The sequence below is a fragment of the Aythya marila genome, assembly GCF_965140915.1.
Source record: "Aythya marila genome assembly, chromosome: 6".
Lineage (NCBI taxonomy): Eukaryota > Metazoa > Chordata > Aves > Anseriformes > Anatidae > Aythya > Aythya marila.
Window position 1 is genome coordinate 12,020,858 of NC_139047.1, and position 26,499 is coordinate 12,047,356.

The 26,499-nt window shown below is 44.0% G+C and overlaps 2 protein-coding genes across 4 annotated transcripts in view; both read left to right on the forward strand.

The window, feature by feature from the left end:
- The window catches only part of NOP58 (NOP58 ribonucleoprotein), a 37,796-nt gene extending 12,380 nt beyond the window's left edge, over positions 1-25,416 (forward strand). The window contains exons 10-16 of one of the 3 annotated variants that reach the window (XM_082764071.1): positions 386-549; positions 1,179-1,313; positions 2,543-2,604; positions 5,221-5,354; positions 10,167-10,291; positions 11,050-11,147; positions 25,315-25,416. In XM_082764071.1, the coding sequence (XP_082620197.1) occupies positions 386-549; positions 1,179-1,313; positions 2,543-2,604; positions 5,221-5,354; positions 10,167-10,291; positions 11,050-11,106 (677 nt within the window). In that variant the 3' untranslated portion in view covers positions 11,107-11,147; positions 25,315-25,416. Of the gene's footprint in view, positions 1-385; positions 550-1,178; positions 1,314-2,542; positions 2,605-5,220; positions 5,355-10,166; positions 10,292-11,049; positions 11,404-14,545; positions 14,565-25,314 lie in introns of those variants that run through there. The other 2 variants (XM_082764072.1, XM_082764070.1) reach the window with 2 other exon arrangements.
- Positions 11,064-26,499, forward strand: part of BMPR2 (bone morphogenetic protein receptor type 2) — a 133,013-nt gene continuing 117,577 nt past the window's right edge. The window contains exons 1-2 of the mRNA XM_082764066.1: positions 11,064-11,147; positions 25,315-25,429. Coding sequence (XP_082620192.1) covers positions 25,357-25,429 — 73 coding nt within the window. The 5' untranslated portion in view covers positions 11,064-11,147; positions 25,315-25,356. The remainder of the gene's footprint in view (positions 11,148-25,314; positions 25,430-26,499) is intronic.

Here is a 26,499-nt window from a genome sequence, read left to right on the forward strand (position 1 = left end):
TTCTGAGACACTGAGCTCCCTGCTGATAGTCCAGTAACTATTGACATAAGATAATGAAAAGCTGGCTTTAAGCTTTTACAGTCAGACCATCTCAAATTAGCAGCCTTATTTTGGGTTATCTATGCTTCAGTTGTGTGGTTAATGCATTATTGCTGCCAGGACAGTGTTTTATTGAGTTAGACTTCTATTGCTGAAATTGCACCAAGATAGTTAATTTAAGCATGAAAGATTGAAATGGCTTACCTGTCCTTCAGGAAATGAGCGTGAAGCAGCCCTTAGAGAAACAGATGGCTCTGAGCTTGCTGCTTTTGAATGCTTTAGGAGTCTAGCATCCTGCTTGTTTAGCTGCTCACCTGAAAAATCACTCTGTGCCACCTCTTTCTAGGTTCCCTCTTGAATCTGGCAAAACATCCAGCTTCAACGGTTCAGATACTGGGTGCTGAGAAGGCACTCTTCAGAGCACTGAAGACGAAGCGGGACACACCTAAATTTGGCCTTATCTATCATGCTTCTCTGGTGGGACAAACCACTGCTAAAAACAAAGGAAAGGTGAGTTGCAGAACAGTTTACAGGGTTGGCTTTTTTGAAGCATGTAAGTCTGATTGCTTGAGCTTCCCATTGAGATGCTTTCCATGGCCTGCTCTCTTGTGCTTTGTGATTATGTGGAAAGTGCCACTGTCCCACGAATCTTTGGGTGTCATTTGTTCTTATTGGGAAAGGGGAATGGGGTTGTCCATCAACATAACCAAGTAACAACAGATGCATTCCTATTAAGTTGTGATGTAACATTAGTTTTCTCAATGTGTATGTTACTACTTCCTTCTATGTGATAGTAAACTATGTAAGCCGTGACAGGTTTTAGTCTTGCTTAAAAATCAAATGTGTACAGTTTGCTAAAGGTAGTAACTTTCGTGGCTTGCTTTAAAGTGCTTAGGTATTTTAACACGTCGGGGTGACGGTGTGATTTGCTAGGTTTGGATGTTACTCCCTTACGAAGAAAATACGGTGTTAAATTAACAGTATTTCAGTGTTGAAGAATATGCTTTTTTTTTTTTTTTTGATTAAACACTGCTAGTAAATGGTTGCTTTGTTCTTCTGTTTGTGGGTATGGTTTCTAGATCAGAGTGAATCATCCCCTTATGTTCAGTCTTAGCATTTAATATTTTGGCCTTGCACAGATTTCTCGAATGCTGGCAGCTAAGACTGCCTTAACTATTCGTTATGATGCCCTTGGAGAGGATACAAGTGCTGAAATGGGAGCTGAGAACAGATTAAAAGTAGAAACGAGACTGAGGCATTTGGAAGAGAGGGGGGTAAGTACAGTAGAGGACTGCATCAAGCTGACATTCTTGAAAAATCTGTCTCCTATACCTTTTAAGTTTCTATCATATTTTTTGATAAACTGCTTTCAGAGTCTTTGCTAGTGTCATTGTATTTCTGTAGTCTCTCCCAGCCTTGGCTGGAGCAGTAGGGTTTGTAAGCTTGTTGCATCCTTTTGTATCATTTTTTCTTGTTTATGTGCCTGTCTTCAAATACGTTATACTGAAAAGTCTTGATTCTGAGAAAGTAAAATCATATACTTACGATCTACTGTATCTCTGTATTAGTTGTAAAGGTATATTGTTACTTCATAGCTTCTTCCTTTCCCCCTTAGAAAAAAGGTCTTTGGTATCGTGTTGTTCCCCAAAATGAACACGGGATGTTTAGTATTCAGCAGCCAAAGCAAGATGTTATTTACAGCAGAGAAGATGCAAATTGCTGCATTACCATCCCATCACCTAATACATGTCTTGCCTCTCTTTACGTGCTGTTTCATCTGTTGCCATTGGCACAGCATGCTGGAACAATGTCGGGTTCACTTTCCCTCTTTTAGCTGGTGTGCCTTCTGCATGTGATCTTGCAAGCTACGACTGGGTGCAGTCTTCTAAGCTAGAAGATCCGATGCTAATGCTGTAGTGCTGGCATTGCTAGCATAGAAAAAAAAAAGAATCCAGAAAAACTTGCCTACTCCTCTGAGCATTTCATGAGAGGCAATACTTCCCATGGAAACAGAAGCATGGAGACAGGTTTGTTAATACCAAAGCACCAGGTGATCACCTGACAGTTGCAAATTTAATCCAAATCAAGTTTTGAGCCTGTGTTGTGGTTTTAAGGTTGGCTATATGCCAGGTATAGTGTGATACCTGCCCTGACATGTGATTATCCTTGCTATAAAAAAAAAAGTGCACAAATTTGAGTTGGTCTTGTGAATTTAGAGGTATGATGCATGTGGCTGTGATATGTTCAATCCTGTACTAGATGCCCTTTAATTGCATTGGCTTCTTGAAGAGACATATTAGAGAGACACATGCCTTTTTCACCCTGGTTACCTCCCTGTCATTATGCTACTTCCAGGTGTAAGACTCATAGTTACGCCAGAGCCTGACCAATAAAAGCCGCTTATCTTTCAATGTTTTAATTCCCTTCAAAGGTTGTGAAACTTGTGTTGTGAATTGTTTTCATTATGAGTAATTTGTTTTTCACTTCTAAATTTTTATTTTAGATAAGAAGAATAAGTGGCACTGGAAAAGCCTTGGCCAGGACAGACAAGTATCAAAACAAGAGGTGAATGTTTTTTCTTTTCTTTTTCCAGTTTGGCTGAGTGTAAATAACTCTTTGTATTTTTATTCCTGAGAAGCTTTTTGGTTGTGGGCTGGATTGCCTTGAGATCCAGAAAACGTGTTCTTTGCTCTTAAACACTGATAACAAGTCCCATCACTAATTGGAATTTCTATGTTCCTGCATTTTACAGTTGTAAAGCCAGTGAACTGGTGAAACAGTCCTGATTTTCTAGTAGTAAATTACTGATGTTATCAGATAACAAGCAGAGTTAGATACTATCAGCATCAGCCTCAGAAGTTGAATAGCTGGGGAGTTAATATGTAGCAGCTTTATTTAATGCAAGTCTGAATAAGTTAATTTTGAGAAAATCAAAATTTAAATTTCTTCGACACGTTTTGAAGCTGCCCTACAAACCTACTTAGTATTATTCTTAGGAAAAAAAAAAGTTTTGAACAAAGCTCAAGTCCCATATATAATAATATTCTATCTTAAGCAATAGAGCAGTTTCTGGTGCTTTAAATGACTCTAAATTGCAGCTGAGATGGCTGAATGTCTAAGGGTTGGAGCATGTTGTTAATCTGAGCTGTGACACCTGGGTTTTTCCACTGAATTTGTTGGCAGGTATCTCGCTTAACTTGGCCTTCTCATTCCGGTAAATTTTTGGTGTGCAGAAGGCACATGCTCTGCAGAAATAGGGTTTGGTGCTAGTTCTGTTAGAAAAAATAACACTTTTGCACCTATCTGCAGTCTCCAAACAAGCATCTTTCTCAAGGCTGGCTGTAACTTGCATTTCCATGTGCTCAGCATCTCCAAGTGTAGTGATGGCTGTGATTTCTGGAGTAGCTTTTGAAAGGACAACCATGTGTCAGTGAATGAAGCATCAGGGTGTATAAGGAGGCAGTAGCTTAGGGAGGAGAGGAGACGACATGAAGGCTTTTCGTCTTTTGAAATGGGGAGTTTTGAAGTTTTGCTGAGACATGTTCCTACTGTTAGGCATGCTCTGCAAACATGTCTAGGCTTGGGGAGAAGAGATGCTGAAGATAATACCTTGCTGTACGGCTTAGCCTGGCTGTTTAGAAGGGGAAGACATAAAATGCTCATTTCATGCATTCAAGGCAATACTGAATTCTGGAACTGCTGAATGTTTTTTCGTTTGTTTGCTTTTTTTAGGAGTGGGTTGAATTCCTGTGAAAGTTAGAACTACTTTGTAACAAGAGTCTAGTGCCTATACACTGACTGAAGCGTCTGTCCAATTATTGTTACCATTGTAGTAGAGTCACGGTACTACTGCTTTATGGAGATTGTATAAAGGGTTAAGCTAATGTTCTAAGGACACTGGCAAGAATCTCCTAGTCTTGTAAGGAACTACAGATTCAGCGTGAATTAGCTACATCAAAGTAACGTTTCAGAAGCTTGTTGTCAGGTAGCTTGCAGAGATGAGGTTCAAGCCAAGTGTTCTTATGCTTTCTAGAAAAAGATGCAAGGGAGTGTTACGCATCGTCATGTTTATTTGCTGATTTTTTTTTTTATTTATTTATTAGTAGGATTTTGACAATGACAAGGAAGCCACTGAGCTCTTTCCTGGGTTTAACTGAAACAGAATCCAGTGTTTTCAAGAGGCTATGTAATCAGTTTCTGCAAAGCCATATGCAGTGGTCATAGCCATAAGAAAAATCTGTGGTGCTTAGAGGAGCAATTGATGGCACTATTACCATTACCACATACTTCCTAGTCTAATCACTAGTCTCAGTTTTATTTGTAACTTGTGCAAGGTAGCTACCTCAAATTCCTATGTTACAGAAGTGCTTAGAATATGGCTGGGGGAGAATAGTGTAGGGTTACTGTTTTAAAATTCCTTTCTCCTTGAGTAGTGATTCTCAATGAGTCAGAAAAAAAAACTGCTTTATAGATATTAGATGATTCAACTGCCCTTGAAAAGGTCTGAATGAAGAGCACTGGGTTTCAGAGCAGCTGGTTCTCTGCACCCTTTACAAAAGTTTGAGGCTGAGCAAAGGAGCATACGATATTAAGGAAGAGGGAGTTAAGAGGGAGTTTCAATAAGATTAAGTATTCACCTGTCTGTCTTATCAAGTCAGTGATACAGAGGTTAACCATTACCTTTCCTTTTGACTTGTGTTCTCTTGAATGTAATGGTGGAGAGGCAGTGCAGAAAAAGCAAAAACTAAGCTACTCTTAATCCTGTATGTCTGTTACCCTTAGGATACACTCGTATGGACCCCAAATTTTAGGGAGCCATGTGCTGGTAACTATCCAGCTGCCATAGGAAGGCTTTCAGCTGCAAAGAGATCAAAGGGGTGATTTAAATGCTCTGTATCTGTAGAGTCTCAAACAGATACAAATCAGAACTGCTATCTTCTGTTCAGATCAGATAGTTGTATTTCATGGGGGTATCTCCTGTAGTGACGATTACTGATTGATGAACAATTCATGTGATGAAGAAAGGACCCGACTGCGTGTAGATGCTTTGCTAGCTGAGAAGGATTGATTCGCTAATGTTTTTGAGAGGTTGTACCTGAAAGCTACTGTACAACTGCAGTATCTTACCTTGGGGGCTAGCTCTCCTTTGTTACTTAAACCATCTTGCTTCTTTTATTACAGTGAAGTAAAAGTATATGACCCGTCTGGTGACTCCACGCTTCCTGCTGTTTCAAAGAGAAAAAAAATACAGGAGGTGGAAGAACAGGAGGAAGGGGTTGCTGTGAAAGCAAAGAAGTTCAAAGCGGAGATGAAAGGTTAGTTGCTGCAGCTGTGGTGCTGGCATATTGCTGCGTGCATCGTGCAGCGGGATTTAACACTGACAACCAGCCACTATACCTGGTTACTCTCCTCAGTTATGACATAATGTGTTAATGATAATAGCCTTAAACAGTTGTAAGGATAGAAGAACACTTCGAAAAGTAAAATCTCTACTAATTCTTCTTACATTTTCGTCAAAGAATACTGTTTCATTATGCAAGGAAGTGTTTCAACATGTAAACATAGAACATTAGAACTCAAAGTTGGAAGTTTCACTCTGAATTCATGATATGTGAACAGTTAATCCCTGGTGAGCTAAAATGGCTGCGGCCACACTTGTTCTTTACTTCTCTGAGATACTGTGTGAAGAAAGGTTCTGGACTTTAACTACAAAGCACTCTGTTTTTTGTAAGGTGGTTCACTTCAGCCAACATTTTCCATCTTTTCTCCTCTGTCCACTTCCAACATCTCTAAATGGCTGACCTAATCATTCCTACATCAGTGGAGTACCCAGTAACTTGGGACTTTATGTCCTTCTTGTGAGACCTTGAGCTTGAACTGCTTCCAGTTCTGTCAACTGCACATGCATGGAGGCAGGGACTGTCAAAGCCTTCCCTTTCTGCCTTTCTCTGTACTGTTGTGCTCTAGAGAAGTTGGAGGTAGGCTATCATGGTAGCTGTCTATAAGCCTCTTAACACTCAGCTTAAACTGAGGTGAACTTTCTAGATGCTGGTTGATAGTTGGTTTACGGTGTCAGTGTACGTGGATGGAGCAACCTGTAGGAACCTAAATTTAGCTGAGAATTAAAGTTTCACTGGAGGGAGAATCCTTTATATTGTGAAGTTGAGATGTGTGCCCCAGCTTGTTTTCATGTGCTTATAATGAAACAAGGACAAATGAGTACTTTGGATGCCTGAATGTTGCCCATTTGCTTTTTGGACAGTGTGGGTGTTTTCACATCTACTGCTTTTGGTAATATTTTGAAGTAACTTCCCTTACTGTAGCCTCAGAATCGTTCCCTTGGGTCTCCCTTCCATTGTCAAAGTGTTGACATCTTGTAGGTGTGAGCTCCTTGCAGGTGAAATATTACAATCATTTCCAGCCTGGCCTCTTACAGTATGAAAAGATTATTTTTATTCAGTGGTTCATGTGTTTATAGAGGAAAACTTCCGTTTGCTTTACTTTTTGGAGCATTGTTACCTCTTAGTTTAGGGGATTGGAGCTTAGCAGTTATCCTTGAGTTACCAGGAATTACTAGAGCTGTAGACAGTGTTTAGAGTATTGGTGAACTGCTGAAATCTGTTCTGTTTAATTTCAAAAACTTGAGAAAACCTTACTGAAAGAGTAGGGCATCCTTCAATGGTTCACAGCTATTGTTTTTACTCCAGTTCTCTGTATCAAGTGGGTCATTTTACTGGGACACTTGGGCATTAGAACTATGTTCCTAATGTGTGCCAGATGATTCAAACTATGGGAGGAGCAGTTCCAGAGAGCTTATTGACCTCCTATCAACTATATGCAGATCTCATCCTTTCAGCCTGTCTTCCTGTACCCTTTAAAATAGCACTGTCACTAAGTTTGCAAGTTCTTGTTTGACCACCCAACAAAGTACACAGATTTTCCTGACACAGGCTAGACAGACGGTGACCTTGCTCTTTTTCCAGTTGATATGTTTGCACAGTGTGCTGGGGGGGTGGTGGTGAGCCAAGAAGTTTGTTGAGTGGTTCAGTGAGTTCTGCAGTACACAGGAGAGTACAGAGGAGGTCCCAGCATTGAGATTTATATTGTATGTCCACTTGCATATGCACAAGCCTTTCATTTCTGCTGTTCTTGGCCCTGGTTTTTCTGGTGCAGTGCTCTGTTAGGCTTTTCTCTGGTCAGATTACACATCCAGACACAACGTTGTGTAAGAAGTCTCTGCCCCCTCCTTTCCTTTGCTGTTTGTGCAGCTGCATGGTAAATGGTGCTGGTGGAAAAGATGTTCAGGAAAAAGGTGAATTCTTTAGCCAGATAAGTGTGATCCAGTTCATATTACGTGAGGAAGGTAAAGAAAGAGATGGGAAGTTGTCACTGAAAAGTGATTTGTCAGACTATTACTTTATTATTCACAGCAAAGGGGAACAGTATTTTGCATTGTGCTATCCTGAAAACAGAATGTTACTGCAAGGTGTGGTGTGTGGTGTTTGCTGTCTCCCCGTTGGGAGTGCATACATGGCAGTACTTTGGAAAGGAACTGCAAATGGGGGCACTAAGGAGGGAGGCATGACTTCAAACCATCGTTTACACCTAAAAGGAAACCAAGCAGAAGGATAGTGCCTGAAATAAGTTACTTAATAAGTTGTTTTCTAATACAAATCTGTGTTAATGGTAGGGGAAAGGAATTATTTTTGTGGCTAGAGTCTGAAACTGGATGTGGTTAAACAGAATGCATACCACTAATGGGGCCAGCCAGTGCCCCCAGTGAACTGCTTAGCTGAAGTGTCAGAATATAGCAGCAGCTACTCACTTGAAAAGGTGTTGCAAACAGAAACAAATTAATACAGGGAACACTGCAAGGCACAAGGCCTTAAATGCCAGCAGCATTATGAGGTGGTGTCTTCGATAGGCTGTGTGACTTGATTCTGTATGCATCACGAGGAGGGGGGGGTGCATTAGACGCTGTTATGTAAAAACTTGGAGAAGATTGGTAGAAAATGGGTGACTGGAACTACTACTAGTGATTTCCAGTGCTGTGCAGGGCTGTCAGTCAAACTGCTCTTCTGGGTGCTGCCTGTTGTGTCTTGGTGCCTGATGGTTGTTATGATACACAGCTGTTGTCAACTGCTGTGTATCATTAATCCAGCTAGGCTTGAGTGACTTAGAACTGTTAGATCTGCAGGGAGAAGAGCAGCACCCTCGGAGCCTCTGTCCTCATTCTGCCTAGGTACAGATATGTGAAGTCCTGCAATGAGCTTTGCTAGAAAGCAGCAACTTAAATCTTCCTGTAGGCGTCTGCTGCCAGCTGTGAGAAGTGACAGTGCCTGTGAGCGTGCAGTGCATTATCTGTGGTTGTAAATTGTGACAAGTTCCACTGCCTGATGTGTCATACTTGAAGACAGAGTAATAACAAGTTTTTTCCAGGGTACCACCCAATGTTTTGCTTGAAAATGCATAGCTTACCAATCCTGCTGAGTGAATATGTATAGCGTAGTGAAATGGGATTTGTGTACTGTTGGTACAGTATAGCTTTAATGTAATGACTTATTTGTGCCACTTTTTACTTGTGTGTGTCTTATACAAGGAGGTAAGGATACTTATTCTTACATGGTTTTAATCCATTACACTTGTACACTGTTCACTGTGAATGATGTGTGTGGCAGAATCCACTTAAGGTCATATATACCAGTTCTTTTATCTGGAATCCTTTGCTGGCTTGCTTCTGTCACTTTTTTAATGTCAAAAACCTGCGTGTGTTAGCTAGCTGTATTTTGCTGTGGAAATGTCTAGAAGTTTTCTACAATGAAGCCTGTTCTATATCTGGAGGTTATGTTGGAGGCAAAGATTGAAGTATATTTTTGACTCATAATCGCATTGCTGCCCTGAGGAACTAAACTTGTGACAATATAATTAAAATGTTAGGAGGTTGGGTGTTTTTTTTTTTTTTTCTTGTTTTAAAAATAACAGCACTGTTTTTGTTTTTGTTCTTCTTGTAAGTGATAAGTGAGTACGCTTTCCAAAGGAAATGGATTCTGTTTTTTTGGGGGGAGTTCACTGAAAAAATTGCTTCACAGCTCTGGTAGCAGCTGCACATACCACAAATGCTAATAGTTTTGGCATCTTGGTTTTGCAGCTACTGCAGGACAACGGTTGCTATATTATGAATGTACTCATGAGTACTACATACTGAGAAATTTGGTATCTAGCACTGAATCAATTGTGCAAATAAATTCAACTTGGGTACACTAAAGTAACAGCCTGGCTACTGCATAAGCTGTCAGCTGGTTAGTGATTTCTGCTTGTTTTCTTTACCGAGAGGTTTCTAGGACTATGGCATGTATTTTAGAAAGATGAGTGGTGGTAAATTATAGTGTCTCTACCACTGTGATTAGATGTGCCAGCTGTCGACGAATAGTTCTGAAAAATAAATGTAAGAGAGCATTAGTAAATCTCTCCTTGGGTTAACAGTCCTCTCAGCTTGTATAAATAATTCAATTCCTGTCTTCCAGGGCAGAGTTTCTGCTCTTGCATTAAATGTTTTATGTCAGTTCAGCATTGAGATCTTTGTGTTTGCCAGTCTAAACAGTTAAGAAAAGATTGCTGATCTGCTTCGTAGCAGATTTCCAATGCTAAGATAAGGGAATCAGTGGAGAACAACCTACTGCAGGCTGAATGCACTTCTGATGTGGATTGTTGAGTCCTTCCAGTGCTCTTGTGATGCCGATGAAAATATTTGCCTAACTGTGGACAGTCTGTTTTCAGAAAGAGTACCTGATAATTTGGCAGGCAAATAAAACATGCAAGCTTGTTTTTTAAATGTTGAAGGCAACGTATAGGAGTGCTATTTGTGCTAGGACAGGTGAATAGTGTTGTCACACTGTCAGTTGTCTTACGTAGCTGCATGTTTTGATAATAGTAAGGAATAGTTATGCAAGCAGGGGCGAAGTGGAGAAAAAATAGGTACGGAAATATGTAAAGGGGAAGAGTATTTTTTTTTGTGTTCTTTCTTAATATTTTCATTGCATCCTCTCATCTCCTAGAAAGCTTTATCTTTTGCCTTAAACGCTTCTAATAACTGACAACCTGCCACTTTTATTCCTTCTGTGGTACAGAAGAAGAAGCAGATGTAGATGAGGGTGAACCTGTCAAAAAGAAGAAAAAGAAAAAGGAAAAGAAAAAGCAAGCTGATGAAGAGGAGTCACAGACTGAGGAACCACCCACCAGCCCCACAGTTGAGGTGAGGCAGAATTCCACAGCTGCTTCACCCTTTTTGGGAATGAATTCCCTTCAAAGTACATGGAGTGAGGGGAAAATATTCTTACCTATGTAACTCAGGGCATACAATAACTGTTTTACTATTTAGCAACTTTATTTTTATTATATATATCCGTCACTGTAAAGTTCAAGAAGATTTGCATTCCAAAATAAGGTCTGGGAAATCTGTGGTGGTAGTGCATCCATGCACCAAGAATCTTTCCTCTCCTTTCCTTAACACACCCTCAGCTTTAGTCTTCATTATTTATACCTCTTCTACAGAGGTCCCTTGGTGCTAATCCACAGGCATCCCTGTTGTTTAGGGCTCCTGCAGAGCAGAGGCTGTACCTGCTGAATAGATGAAGCATTGTTTGATGTCTCCTAGCAGCAGCAGAGTAGATGCTGTAGCCAAACTAATTTCTCAGTTCTGAAATTCTGCTCTTAACATCAGATTTAATTTTCTCTCCTTTGATTAGGGCAGCTACACTGTCAGATGTACACTGACCACAGTGCTGAGCTGCCAGTGGTTGTGACAGACAGCACAACTTCCCTTGCCCCCTGGCCTCACTGTGCTGTAACTATCAAGTCTATTAGCAGTAGAGGAAGGCTCCATCTCTTGAATTGTGCTGTGCGAAGCGTGGCAGCTACAAGGATGCTTTGAGTGAGCTCTGTTTCTTAGCTACCTGTGTTGCTTTGCTTCTCCATTATAGTTGATTCATAGCAACGTTTGTTTGTTTCCAGAATACAGAGAAAAAGAAGAAGAAGAAGAAGAAACTGAAAGATGAGGATGAAGACTGAGAAACAGGGGGAGACACAGGCCATGGGACAGCTGCTTCAGAGTAGTATTTCTTGACAAATTTTCTTTAGCCTATTACTAAAAACTTGTAACTTCCCAATATTGCAAGAAGGCAAGGAGATGCATTTGATAGCTATCTTTTGTCCTGGAACAGGATACCTCTGTGTGTCTGTTACTTGGAAGGATTGGTGGGTTGTTTTGCTGTTTCTTTAGTTGAAAAGCTTGAGTAAATCCTTTTTTCAAATGCAGTCCTCATTCGTTAAAAAAAAATAAATAAAAATAAAAACATTTTTATGGAGATCTTATGCCTTTGTCTTTTAACTTATTTGCTGGCTTTCTAACCATTGTCAGGACCATTTCTAAGATTTATTGTTTTAAGAGAATGATCAGCAAAATCCTCTTTCTAAATGTATAAATGTTCTGTTGTAATTTCTTATCTAAGGAATTCAAAGCTTGTAAATGTTCTTAAGTTCTCCATAAAATTGATACAAATATCAGTGCGTAATATAAAAGATGCATTGAACAGCTGAGCTGTGAAGTCTGCAATGTACTTCTCAGGAAAAGAACTTTTTAATCCTTCTTGAAACATTTCAGTTTTGTTGCCCTGACTGACGAGATTGAGGTGCAGGTTTTGAAGTAATGTGGGTTGGCTTCCAAATTGCTTCTGTGGTTGTTGTGGTAATTTTCTTCACTTGATTTTTAAAATAAGCATAGAGTAAAATGACTTTGAGTTACCTGATAATGAAATAGAAAAGGAAAGTATTTTTTTATTTGTAACAGAAATAGCCATTTGCTGGTTTTGCCATTCTCTGTTGGGGTTACAAGATACACTAAAGAAGCATCATGTGATGAAGGCACTTTGAGCTTAATGTTTATTTGACTATGCTCACCACACTATTCCTTAATTGTCAACATTTTTTTTATAGGTGTAGGAGTAGACTCTTAACCTAAGCGAAATAGCAATGTCATTAGCAGGATTTAGTAACATTTCAGCTAGTGCAGCTGGTGCTTCTCTGTGGAATATAGTGTAATGACTAGCTCTTGTCATCTAACTGCCTGTGGTTGGCTTATCTTTTAGTGTAAATGGACATATTGAATCCCTAACAAAATTAGTAAGGTGTTTTCTTCATGCACTTTGACCGGTATCACAAACATTAACTTCATTTCCTTTTTCTCAGGAAGATTGTGCTGGGTTTAACTGCTATAATTGAGGAGACTGGTCAGGGAGTATCCTGAAGCAGTGTATAAGGACAGTGTTGCTGTACTGCAGCCGTCTCTTATACTAGGTGTTATGTGTGAGGCCTTCTGTTGCAGTCTGCAGTTGTTTTGCTATGCAGAGATCTGGATTGCCTAAGAATACCGAGGCTTTTACACGTTACCTGCTTTTTTGCTAGAAAGGTAAGGTGAATTTCAGCTTAAATCTTTTGACAGTTAGCAAAGGTGTTAGAAAATGATTCATAATGTGATAGAGGACTTGGCAATTAGTACATCTAGCTTTTTATTGTAAATGGATTTTCAAACAGAAATCCTTACAGACATGGGAGTTCAGTTTCCTCTGAACTCTTAACGTAGTCGCTTCATCAAGTCTCAAATAAATTATGTATGTGCTGCTCAGAAGCTGCCCTATATAATTTATACCCCAATCAGAAAACTTGTGTGAACATCAGTTGCCTAGTAAGTCTAATGAGGGGTCGAACTAGAGTGAGGATATTTCTGCATAAACACTTTCCTCACTTCTGCTTATTCCTTAGATGAGTCACATTCACTTGTTACCAGTTTTCATACTCAATGTTTTTAGGGGCTTATTACTGCAAGTCAGTGTCCAGTATAAGTCAGCTTCCCTGTCCCAAGGCAGACTGTTGCAGCTCAATCACAATGTAGCACACCTTTGCCTCTATTCCTGCTGCAGTGTTGGGAGTGTTAATATCAAGTTAACTACAGCTGCTTTATTCTGCTTCAGAATTTCTGAAGTGCAGTAGGTTTTTTTTTTGTTTTTTTTTTTTAATGAAACTGCTTTGGAGAAAACAGTACTAAGAGCTCTGTGTATGTGATCCAGAAATATTGGGTGGAAAAAAGGATGCGAGTTCTAAGCTTCTCAGTCCTGGATAGATCATGCATTTGTCAGGTACCACCTCTTCTAACCAGGTAAGGAAATAAGTACTCTGTGTTCTGATTTGAACTGTTAAACCTCCTTATCCTAGAAACAATGAGCTGTGTGCCCCAAGGGACTGCTGCTGAGACATTGATAAGTTTATTGAACTTGATTGCTAAATATGATCAGTGAAAATAAACAGCAATGATAGACTGCAGTCATTGTAAGCCAGGGTCACTGTATTCAAAGTTGCTTATCAGTTCAGGCAGATAAGGCTGGCTTGCTTACGCATGGTTTTCCACAAACAAAGGTCTGGGCATTTGTGTACCATCTTGCATCTTTAAAATAATAAAGGCTATGACTACAGTTGGGAAATAATATAACCTCTTTGCACAGGTAACAGTGACTACCCAAGAATTAGATTAGGCCCTTAATTAGGACTTGTGTCTTTTGATGTTTTTTTTTTTTTTTTTTTTTAAAGTAGAAGCTCAAATCCTGAGGTTTGTACAGCCTCTCTTTTAAGAAGTAATTGTACAACAGGACATTTATGTAGAGCCTATACTATAGGTTACTAGTCTTTGTGAGGGACTTGATCTGTCCAAAAAGGGATCTTTCATTTTTCCTGTTTTAAAAAAATGAATTACTAATGTAGGAATAAGGATAGGTGTTTTGATTTACTTGCAGAAAAAACAGCTAGCCATGCTGATGATGGCAGTTGAGGTGAAACAGTGGGATCTGTGGAATAGGAGAATCTGAAACCTTTTAATATGATTCTTGCTGGTGTACTAGGGTTAAGCCTAGAAGAGCGTAAAATTATTTTAGAAGAGTAGCCGAAAAGTTTAAAAGCATTTCGGATACTTCAGCACTTCAACACTCTTCCCTGCCGTCATGGGATATGATGTAGGACACATTCTGCTTTCTTTGCTTCCTGGGCTATACCAACATTGGAAATTTTTCTTTCTCTACAGTAGATAAAAGACACTAATGGAAGCCACCAGATACATCCTCGTTTCAGTTACTTACAAGGGGAGTATGGCTGCAAGGATGCACACAGCTGTGACTTTGTATTTGAAGAGTTAATACTGTGCCTGGGATGCAGAAAGAAATGTAGTATCCGAACCACTCAAAACAGGAGATTCTTAATGTAAACCACTGGTGGCTTCTATGGTATGTGTCACAGTGATAAGATCAGAAAAAGAGCTGATTTCATGGTCTTGCTGCACTTCTTATTGCAGAGACCTGTCACTTTTCAGGGATTTTGTGGCAGAGTGTTGGTGAGGAGGGCAATCTTGACTGAGCCTTAGACAGTGTGGTCAAAGATCTGACTAGAAGACATTTATCCTTCCCAGGGAAAGTCTTGAGCAGAGCCTCCAGCAGAAAACAGCTTCACCATGCTGCAGGACACATGACCAACAGCCAGTCTTCTTGGAGCTGCTAGATGCTCACGAGGTAACTGTCACACTCACATCTGGAGGATGATAACCTTTCATTTTCTCCTCTGCAAGGGGAGTTTCAAGTATGTGGGCGTGTCTGGCTTCTGGGCTAGGGTCCCCCACTTCTTCTCCCCAGAGTCAGCCTGGTTTCTGGGTCCCTGTGTGCCCTTAATTATTTCAGAAGTGGTTTGTCAGTGCTCTTAGTGCACATGCACAGCATTACAGGCTGGTGCAGGTAAGTGTGAATGAGGTTATGTGGCCATAGCTGAGGTGTGACTTTCAAATCCAGCTAAACCACTTTCATTCATCTTCTACATTCAGCTTTGTTTCTCGGGTGTCAGGTTGTTCCTCTAAGCTGTGAGCATCTATATTGAGTGATTGTATTTTCAGTAACACTGATCTACGGTAGAAGGGGCTTCAGATCCAAGGGAAATCTAGAAAAAAGCCCTCATTTGGATCAGCAGAGTTGGTTGGGTTTGCCATGTTTATTTTCTGATCTTCACATTCCACCCCTAAAAGCTGAGCTAATGCTTCCCAAATCCTAGAAGTGTACAGGGCTTTCCATCTGTTTAGGAAACACAGTGAGAGCTCTGAATGAGATGTGAGGTGGTAGTGTGGGGAAGAGGAAGGAAACTTGTCTGACAATGCAATGGTTACAAACGAGGTTGTCAAAGTCTACGGCAAAACCTCTTGACAGATCTGCAGACATGTTAAAGCCTTTCTCTTAGATGGGGTTGAAGTCAGATGTGTTTGAATGTATGTGTCCTTTTGCATAATGTTAGAGCAGAAGTTTGTTGCTGCAATGGTGTAGAATCACCTGGAAAATGACCTTTTAAGACTGGTGGTAATCAGCAAGTGGGGGAGAGCCCTGAAAGCCAAGCTCAGGCTTTGTGGTGCTCTGCCACGAGATCAGAAAGGCTGTACAAAATGGCAGCTACCCTGGATGGGAGGCCGGCTTTTATTTATGCGCCTATGAATGCAACACCACAGCACTGACAATGGGAGTAAAAGAACTAAAATTGCCTCTTACCCAATTGGTGCATTGCAGCACACTGAAGCAATATCGGGCAGCACTGTGGCAAGGGAGCGCGCTTCTTCCTCATAGCCAGGCTGCCCGCGCAGGGGTGGGCATGAACAGAAAACGCAAAAACAATTCTTGCCCTTTAGTCCCATTCTCTGCATTTTTGCTAGGTTGAGGGCAGGCAGCTGCAGGAAAGGCGAGTGGTGTGCCTCGCCAAGTAGGGTGAGTACCACCAGTGGGGCTCCTGCACTTCCCAGCCTGGTGCTGGCTGCCCTGTGCCCTGCAGGGAGGGGGCTGCGCTCATATTCTGCACCGCAATGTTGGGTGCTTTCTCCATACCTCACCATGTGAAAGTGACCCCTGTGCAGGAGCCTCTCGTGCTCCTCATTTCCCACTGAAGTCTCTGGAACAGGACTGATGTGAGGTGTAAGCTCCGTGCTGTATCTCAGGATGCAGTTTCAGTGGCAGGGGGTGGTGGTAGGCAGCTGGTTCTCATTCCCTGCTGTATGCTGTTGCTGCCTGATAGTGCATTCATGTGTATCCATTTCAAACCTGGGGGGATATAGTACCATCAGGTTGTAGTAGTTAAATAAAATAATCAGAGATGTTTAAACCATCCCCAGCATCTCGTGGATATGTGAATGTGTCACAGGTAGGAAGAACATAAACATAGAAATCCAATTTCTAGGATCTCTGCCACAGCATCTTTTAAAAACGTCAGCAGCAACAAACCAAAAAAGCAGCCTTTGTCTAGACGCTTGTTTCCTAATGCTGAATGCCAGGAGTTATTTCTCTTGTACCTTTCTGGAGACTTTCTGGCTGGAGAATGTTCTCTTTCCAGAGGAAATCCTTTTAACTTTTAGCAGCTTGAGACTCTAATTGGATGAAATAATAGCTTGGCACTCCCCCAAGCAATATGATTTTTATCTTTTTTGTTGTCTGCAAAAGTCTGGCTTGTTCCAGTCTTGTGAGTCACGGAGGGAATGCGGATGGCAGAGGATGCTGGTGTCCAGACCGGGCTCTGGGTGATGTAGGCACGCGGTCCTCAGTGGGACATGGCCACAGAGGGCTGAGGTGTCCTTCCCAAAGCTGGGGTGGTGCTGCCTGCCCCAGGGCTGGCATGCTCTTGTCGCCGATGCTGGTGTGGCTCTGGGCAGCTTCGTTCTCATTAAGTTATTCAAAGGGGATTTTTTGTTGGCTACTGCTCTAGTTTCTCCAGGTGACTCATCTTCTAATAATTATGGATTCGTGCTTTGTCTCTGCCAAACACTAACTATTCATCAGCTTCAACTAGCATGTTTTGATGTTTTCAGTGGAGACTTAGATTTGATGGTTTATTTAGCCCAGAAATAAGCCTGATAGAGTAAACACCAGAGCTTTGAACCTCTCTGGATTTTGTTTCTGTATGGCAGATTAAACAAACCAAAGCATTCGGCGCAAGTCTCTTCCTGGGGCCTCAGGGTGCAGAGGAGCAGCCATTGCCTTTGCTGGAACACCCTGCCCTCCTGTGTCCCCAGGGCAGGGTGGCCCTGCCTAGCCCTACTGCCCTCAGTGCGGGCGCCAGGGAGGGTGGCTTACCCGGGCGAGGACAATGCTCTGGCTTCGCTTCTGTATGTGCTAAGCAAAGGTGGTTGAGCTGCAGCAGGAAGCTGCAGGGGATCTCCTCTCGGATTCTCCTCTGGCTTATTAGAGTTTATCATCAGCTGGCTGAATGCCAGCAGGACCGCACTGACCCCACAGCTCCTCCTGGGACTCTCAAGGCTGGGCTGTGCAGGACAGGCTTACACTGAACCGAAACGAGGAGTGCTGTGTGTCCCCTTGCCCTTCCCCAACAAGGAACCGCCAGTCTCCCATGCCAGCATCGCTTCCCTCAGGGTGTTTCTTTCCCTTCTCCGTTTACCATCTTTACAGCTTGTTTTCCCTCCGGCATCTGCACGGCTGCCTCCAACAAAGCACTGGCAGACAATCTTATCTCAGGGCACAGCCCGTCCCGCTCTGCCTGCTGTGGCATCTCGGTTGCAGCAAGGTCTCTCTGCAGGATGCCACAGCAGCTCCGCTCATGGAAGGGTCAGTGCTGTGCTGGCCATTGCTTGGAGGGAGAATTATCCAGGTAGGAGGGGTGACTGAGGCTGTTTTCCCCCTCCTTGGCTTATTTGTTTTATTTGCAAGGCTTTTTTTTTTTGTGTGTGTGTGTGTGTCCCCTGGGTTTGTGGTTTTTGTGTTTTGGTGATCCAAACAGTTGTGCTCTGTGGCATCTGTGGGAAAGGGCCTTGCATGGATTTCAAGAAATGAGGCTTTAAACCTGCCAGGGAAGAGAGGTTGAGAACTTTCACTGCTCATGCCTTCAAGCACATATCCCTAATAACTAATGCACCTGAAACTATTAAAATACAGATACAAATAGCGCCAGAATTAATTAAAGAAACTTAACCATTTCTCTTGCCCAGCCACACCTTGCAAATGAGGAAATATTTAGTCTTATGCAAAAATTTGAAAGAGATCAGCCTGAAAGCCTTGTGGCATATGTTCCACGCACATTGCTGGGGCAGTATCAAGGCATTTTGCAGAACTCCTAGTGAAAGGTGTTTATTCTCTAAAGGCTTACTGTTAGAGCCTCATGTCTTCTGCAGTCTATGGGAAGCTGAGAGTTTCTGGGCACAGCGCTGAAGACTGGACCTGTTAACAGTGAATGGTAGTCCTGTTTGCTTTCCGAGGAGCTCATAAATGGGCTCTCAGATACCCCTGTCAGTGGGCAAGCGCTCAATACGACTGGTGTTGTAGTGAGGTGAGTTCTATGGTTAGAGCCTCGTTCAGCAGCCAGCCATCCGCGTTATCATACTGTTTACTTTGGTTTCTGAAGTCCAACACACGTGCATCACTTTACTGAGCACAGGGGCCAAGGAACTGTTATATGCCACTGCTTTTGGCTGGCTCCCAACATATGCATTTTTAGGGTTTATTTTCCTTTCTTAAAATAAAGTGAAGTTTAGAAACTTTTGCTGACAAAAGCTGAAATACCAATTTAATCATGAGCCTACAGAGCTGTCAAAAATATCAAGTAGCATGAAGTTTGCAGTAAGTCATTGGAACTTGGAACACTGCTGCTGACAGTTGAGCAACTACCACTTGCTGAGGTCAAAACTACAAAAAAAAAAAAAAAAAGCTTTAAGTGCATTTTTAACCTTAAAGAAAAGGTCAGTGTGGAATAGCAGAATATGTGCTTATGTGTTTGTGATCTCTCCATCAAATTTGCTCAACATGTGATGTGAAATCCAGGTTTTCTTTGGCTGTCAGATATTAACCATCATCCCCGTGTGAAACCCTGCCCTTCAGAAATGGCAGCAGTCAGTGGGTTTTGCCCACCTTGTAGCTGTGCTTCACAGGTTCCTGGGGAGAAGGGGGAAGGCTGAAAACAAGCACGGAGCCCTGCGTGGCCGTGCCTCGTGCTAGTGACCACCAGGTTCCCGTCCTGAAGATCTGGCTGTGCTTGCACCTGACCCCAGTGTGCACCTCTGCTCTGTCCTGGGAAAGATTTGGGGCCAACCCACTTGTCTTTGGATAGACTGGCTCTGGAAAGCAAAACTGAGTGTCTGTGTGCACACTGATAAGGAGCGCTGGCATGCAGGGTTTGATGCAGCTCTGGAGTTGCAGTGGGTTGCCACGTGTTCGTTGTACCCTTTGTTGGATGCCGTGAGTCATCAAAGGTGACGCCTGCAGGAAAACGAGGTGGATATGGCAATTTCTTCCTGCAGCTGCTTCCATGAGATGGACAGAAGTCGGGTGTTCTCTGACCTGGTTTTGGCTAAGTGATTTGCACAGAGCAGGCAGTTTTGCCTGTCTTTCAAAGACTGAGGGTAATGGAAGCTTTTTTACATAACATCTAGAAGGTGATATTATGATTTAGGCCAAGGAGTACTTTTTTCACATTAAAATGTTTACGGAAGCCAACAACAAAGAAGCTGACATTCCTGCTGAAGCAGCTCCTTCAGCACGAGCCGCGTTGCCCAGCTGCTGTGTGGCAGGGGGATGCGCTGGGGACCAGAAGCTTTGGTCGTGCCCGTTTCCATGGGTGTTGTATACGTCAGGGCACTGCTGTTGTAATTCTGGTGGTGCAATCCTGCCACTTCCTCAGTAACTCAGAGTCTTCCTGGACAGGATGGGAAAAGCAGAAACAGGTCAATGCTGAAGTCCTTCAGAATTAATCCCCAAGACATGGAAGAAACAAGAATAGAAGTGGTGCAGAGGTGATTCGTTTTTTATCCATCATTGCAGATTGCTTTCAACTGTGAATTTCTTGATGAATATTTAATATTCAGTACAGAATTCCATTTTGACATGAAATCTCTAGGGATGCAGTCCTGATACAGAGGGAGGAAAAAAAAAAAAAACCAACTAACAAAGTTAAACTACTCCTTTTCCTGCTTGTGGTATTTATTTTAATGTTTCCAGGTTCCTGCAGTGTCTTTGCATGTCATTGCTCACTTGTTTTCTTCAGAATCCTTCATTTCTCACTTGTCTGAAATTGCTGCACTACTATTTCGCTATGGAAAACAAATATTTTTCCCTCAATGTTTGCAAAGCTACCCACAGTGCAACAGACCTCCCTGAGCTTCAGTGGAGGTGGGACTGCTGAACTAAAGGGGAAAAGCTCTGTCGGGCAAAGTACCACCCTGCGTGTGCGGAGCCATCCTGGTCACCCCCGTGTGCTGCCAGGGGTCTGGCAGGGCTGGGAGCTGCTGCTGAGCGCCGTGGTGTGTCCTGGTGTGATTTCATAAAGTTAACAGCCAGGGTCGGGTGATGCGATGCGCTGCCTTCAGACACAGCATGCGTAAACCCAGCCCGCTGCTGAGACAAAAGTGGCTTTAAGCCCTGTCTATCCATCTATCTCATCCATCTGGTTTACTTTTGCCAGCTGGCATGAAAGGCTCTTTTATCTAAAACTATTTCCAGCTATTTCTCCTTTCAGAAACTCTTGAGTGTTTGCATGACTTTTAAGAGCTATTTCCAGCATTTTTGGCTGGCAAGCATTCCAGCTTCATACTTTGTGGCAGGTATTTGAGCACATTCCCTTGCTTTACGAACGGCTCCGAGAGCAGTTTGTCATGCCCAGGAAGGGCATGTCTCCCGCTCAAAATACCCATTATTTTCTCACATTGTGCTTGACACCCCTTGAGAAGTTGCAGGTTGGCAGCGTGTTGTTCACAGGAACAGGCAGGGGCTGTTTGTGCGCTCCATCCTCTCAGGCCAGGCAGCGGAGAGGAGCTGGCAGTGAGCAGCATTGCGCTGGGGCCGCGAACCTGCCGATGCTGTTTGCCACCTCTTGAAGAAGCACTTGATGCGAAGTCAAGGCTGTTGCTGTTGTGCAGTAGTTGGCTCGCTTAGAAAGATCTTCTGTGTGTTTTCTTTCCCCCCTCAGATGTAGTACTTTGTGGCCAAATCACACAATCTCAAGGGAGCATTCTGGCTGAAGAAATGACTTCAGAATTTGGCCTAACATAACTTTAAGATAAAAGCTTTTATGTAATCGCTAATTCACAGTCGCAGTTGCTTCAGTTTCTCTCGTTATCATTCTGAAGTTATTTTTTTCATGCTGGGAGTTGGATTTTCCTGGCATCGCGTCTGTTTTCAGAGATGTATACACCACAACTGCTGACAACTCAGAGCCTGATCCCATGTTCCTCGACCCTGGCTGTAGCTTGTTTTTTCTGGCACCGCTTTAAAGCTTCCCATCTCTGCTTGTCTTCTGATGACCAGTGGCGGCCCTTCAGCTGCAGGAGGAATGCCCGATGCTGTCCTGCTCGTCTCGAGCTCTTCTGTTCCTGGGACAGCAGTGCAGTTTGGTACCAGTCTCTCTGAGGTTGCTCCACAGCTAGCTGTGTGCTGGACAGTACAACAGTATGCCTGTTTATCTCCCTTTTGTCTGGGTTTATTTTTGTTGTTATTGTTACATTCAGTTATGTTTTTTTCCCTAGGCCTCTTTCCTCGCTTTTTCTCATCTTAACTCAATCGTTTTTTGAGTTGCCTTGGTACTGAGGGGGGAGCTCCAGTTGCCGTTGGGTGGCATGCAGCAGCCTGCTGTACGCACTCCTTCCATGTCCTCATTCAGGTCTCGGCGTGCTTCCCTCTCCCTGAAGCTTTATCTGAGCCTTGTGGTTTCCATCACAGCTGCACACAGCTGACGTGATGCAGCCTTCATCCCATAGAGCTGCTGTTTGCTTTGAAGCAGTCAGCCTCTTCCATCCTTTGCTTATCTCCCAGGCACAGCATGAGGTTGTGCCCACTCCCGCTGGCAAGCTGCTTTGAGATCCTCTGATGAAAGGTTTGCTGTAAATGCTGAGGATCGTCATAGTTGCGTGATCACTTCAGCTTCCAGGGAGCTGTCTAGCAGGCTGTAGGTATGCAGCATCCTAACGAAACCATGGCAGAAAATGCCTGCCAGCAGCAGGCTGATGCAGGGAGCAGAACTGAAGCAAGGAAGCTGGCCCATCCTTCATGGCTGTCTCTTGTGGCTCCAGCCAGACCTGCAGGCCCACCGTGCAACTGCAGCACGGAGAAACATCAGAGAAGCAATTCCAGCACGGATAAGCCTAACTCCTGACAGTCCAAAGCAAAGCAAGGATTTGCTCTGAGCAACAGCTGGAGTAAGCGGAGCACATATCTGGTCTCAGCCTTGCTCGGGCTTTCATGATGGTCTCCAGCCACAACAGCCTCATTTTTCAGACACAGGTTGCTGCTGCTCATCAGGCTTGAATGAACTCTGGCCAGGCTTGGACCTCTACATGCTGGAGCAAAAAAAAAAAAAATAAATCAGAAAACAAAAAACCACCTCAGGCTACAGCAGCAGGAGGCCAGAGGCGTTGGAGAGACGGGGCACTGTGTTTGGATACACACAAGGCAGCCTCTGTTCTGCTTAATTTTGGAACAGCGATTAGCTTGTGACCTTCCGTGCTCAAGGTGGCGGGCCGGCCATCCATGGGCCTGGTTGTTTCAGGCTGTGGCTCCCGGGCGCAGTGCCTTTGGCAGCGCGGGCTGGTGCCAGCATGAAGGGCCTGTTGTTGAGGTGCCTCGAGTGGGCAGCAGCTGCAGGGAGAGGCTTCTCGGTGTGCCAGGGGCCGTAAGCAGCAGCATGCGTCAACTGCTCACACCTGCAGAAGCCGCGGGAGGAGATAGCCCGGTAGCAGCAGCTGCCCCCGAAATTATTTGTGCACATGTTTGGCTCCGAAGGCTCCCGCGCAGCTGGCTGGAGGTCACTGCGAGCGCTGATAAGGATTTGCCAAACAGCAAGAAGACGGGACAAGGTCAGGGGCTCTTCTGGTAGCGAGGCAGAGCATGTTTAGCAAACATCATTATCTTCTGAATTGGGGTGAGAGATTTCATCGACAAAACACATAGGGGAGGTCTGGACACTAGCAGAGGGCAGGAGAAGTCTGCTTTACAGCTTTTGGCTGAGTTGAGAGAAACATGGGAATTGCTGCTTCCTTCCAAAACTGAGGATTAGCTTCAGGGAGCCAAGGGCTAGATAGAGAGAAACTTTCGGACCTTTTTCTCTTGCCTCTGAACACTGCACAGCTGGCGGCATGGGTTCTCCATCACACACAGCCTGTTGCTGCTACCCTATGGTCTGCTTGCTGTGTCCCTGCCTCCCAAGGGGAGACCCGGGCCTGGGTCCCCAGAGGATGGGGAGGAGGAGCAGAGCTGTGCAGCTCTGGCTCTGCACTTGGTTATCCAAAGTCAGGCACAGCTGAAGGGAGGCTTCGTGTCTGGTAGCTCCTTGGCTGGTTGGGCAGAGGGGAGCCCTGATGCAGCTCATGGGCACGAGGAAAGCAGCTGGGAGGGCTTGCAGGTGCTTGGTTCTTCTGCACGATGGGGTGGCTAAAGGCAATGTGTGGCCTTTGAACCCGTGCCTCACTTGGGGAACATGTCCCTGGGCAGGGCAGCTGCAGATCAGACACTGCACCCAGAAGAAGCCATCAGGGCTGAGGGTAAGGGTGGTCACAAAACCCGTGAGAGGGAGTAGCACAAGTGCCTGGGGAGGGGGTGTTGGGTGCACCCCAGCAGAGGAAGGAAAAGAGGGACAGGTCTGCCTGGGGGAGACAGGCATTAGTGGGATGCTGAGGTGTAGGGATTGATCAGTGGCCAGAGGGAGCTGGGGGGGAGCTTGTCTCTGTGGGGACGTGCTTCTTCCTCCAGCCTCCATCCACTGCTGCAGATGCAGATTTCAGCCCTTGCTGGCAGCACATAGCAGCAGCGTGCCTGTATCTTGGAAGGTCTGGAAGGCTGGAGACGTTTGCTGTTGCTGACTTTTAGTCCCTGATGGCAGAGCAGCAAAGCCCCCCGCATGCCTGCCTGCATGGTTGGTGGTAGCACCACTGGGCAGGCAGACCAGCAGCTCTGCACGGACAGGCCAGGGCTGGGGGTTCCCCCCTCTTCTCCACGCCTTGGGGGGTTCCTCCCGCTGCTGTTCTCCTTTCCTTGTAGGGCTGGTGGGGCCAGTACCCAGCAGCACCTCTATTACCCTGCAAATAGTTGCCTCTAGGCAAAATGCTAATCCACAGAGAGGTTTGGTAGATATCAGAGGTCTGAGTTTAAGTATTGCCTTTTTTCTTAAAACCACAAATGTAAATTCTGAATTGCTTAACCCTCCCCAGAACTCTTCCTCTTTTTTCCCTCCAGGCTGCCCTCTCTCCTGCCCGCAGCTTTCCTTCCTGTTTCTGTTCAGCGCTCGGTTCAGGTGTCTGATCCTGTCTGCTCTCTCTTTGTGTCCCCCTCCACCTTTCTCTGGAGAGCTGCAAGCTCCAGCAGCTCATGGGGGAGAGGTGCAGGGGGCCATTTATGCTTGTGCTGAACATAACCTCTCCAAAGTTGTTGAGATGGCTAAAAGCAAATGTATACAAAGGTGAAACTGAAAAAAAAAAAAATGCTGGAGAGGGGATCCCCTGCTTATTCATGGGTTTTACTGAACTCTGCAAAGAAAAGTATAAAAATAACACTTTTCTTTAGAAATGAAGGGGAATATTTCCGTTATCTCTCTCTGCCAACTTGTTCCCCCTGCTTATTTATTTGCTGTGTACTTCTAATCATGAATCACAAGCAGAGGAAGAGGTTTTGTGGTGTAGACTGTGCTCCCCAGGCCAGTGGTTGGTCAGCCCACTTCATTCTGGAGATGACCTGTGGAGCCTGTACCTCACTTGCAGATCAAAGGTTTTCAGTTCTCTGGTGTGGAAAAACAGAGGAAACAGATGGGTTTTGTTTTTCCTTGTAGACCTGTGAGAGGCAGCTAGGCCACACAGAGACACGGGCCCATTTTTTGATCTGAAGGGGTGTTCTTTACAGATTAAAATGTTTCCAAATTGTCAGGCAGCAGCTGCCTTGTTACAGGGACAGCCTTGGAGGAGAATCACAAGAAAGGCAGGGGACAAACACAGGTCCAACCATGCCCCTGTTCCCACCAGCTGTCCTGGCTTGGAGCATGGTGTGTCCTTTGGGAAGAGGAGTAATGTTGAGGTGTCACATTGGTAAGGCTTGGTGTCATTCTGGTGCCGCCACTGCCACCACTCAGAACAGTTGGGGACAATTTGCATGTGTGGCTGTTTTGCCACTGAAATAGTCATTGTAAACCAGCAAGTAACTCTTGTATTTTGTAGTCACTACTTTTCTCTTTTAGGAGAATGGCTGGCATGGTGTTCATGGACAACCAGCAACAGGCATGGTCACGCTGCTTCCTGTCTTTCTGCCCCTGCCATGGCAAAGGGAGTGCAAGTTCACCAAGGCTTCATCAGGTGATTTCATTTGTTCTCAAGGGGCGTTTATGTTAGCTTTCTGCTGGAAGTGTTGTGTTGATTGGATAAATACTCTCAGGTCTAATTGTCTGGGAGAAATTAGAGAACAAAAAGGAAGAGGTGGCTTCTGAAAGCCAACCTGGCCTTGTACTGTCAACTAGCTCATTTAGGGAATGATTAAAGGGGGGGGGGAGGGAGGAGGAATGTAGGAGTAGGAGGAGAGTGTTGGAGATGCTGTGAGCACTGCTCCCAGCCGCCTGTCGTGAGTGTGAGAAGGCGCAGGTAGCTCTCAGGAATGAAGCCCTGCAGGTCTGTGGCAATGACATACCCCTCTGCGAAGGACAAGAAGATAGTTCTGACACAACTCAACCTATCGCTGCTTCTGACTAAGTCCATTGTTGGATTTAATGAACAAGTAAGTGATGTTTCAAACTGATAAACACCCTGCAGCAAATTTCTCATTTTGTGTTGCAATGAGCAAGCCAAGGAAGTTTGGGCAAGCTGTAAAGGGCCTTCAGTGTACGATTTAAGTCTTTATTCAAAGTGGAGGCGTTTCTCGGAGCTAGCATGAAAGTTTCTCTCACCTCCACCCCCAAAATGGAGATAAAGTTTCCACAGACTAAGCAGTGTTATCTCTAAAACAAGACAGTGACTGCTACGAACATTGCTGGTAGTTCATTATCACAGTGAGATATGCATTATGAAACATAAAATGTCTATTAACTGTTTCACTGCTAATCCTTCTAGATACTAAATATTTCAGTTGTGTGTCTATCCTGCAACATGCAACTTCCTTCTTCTCCTTGACCACCAAAAGCTTGCCTGTCCCGTGCCCACCTGCTTACGCTTCCAGGCTTGAGACTTGCATCTTTTTGTAATACAATTCTGTGTTACCCATAGGAGACCATTTACTATCCTCAACAGGAAATGTGGGGCCAGTATACAAGAAAAAAAGTTCAATATCAAAATAAATCTTTCCAGGGACTGCCCTAAAGCAGTGCAATTTTTTTTGTTGTCGTTAAATTAATTAAAAGTCTATTGTTGAAAGGTAAGCAAAGCTGCCACAAAAT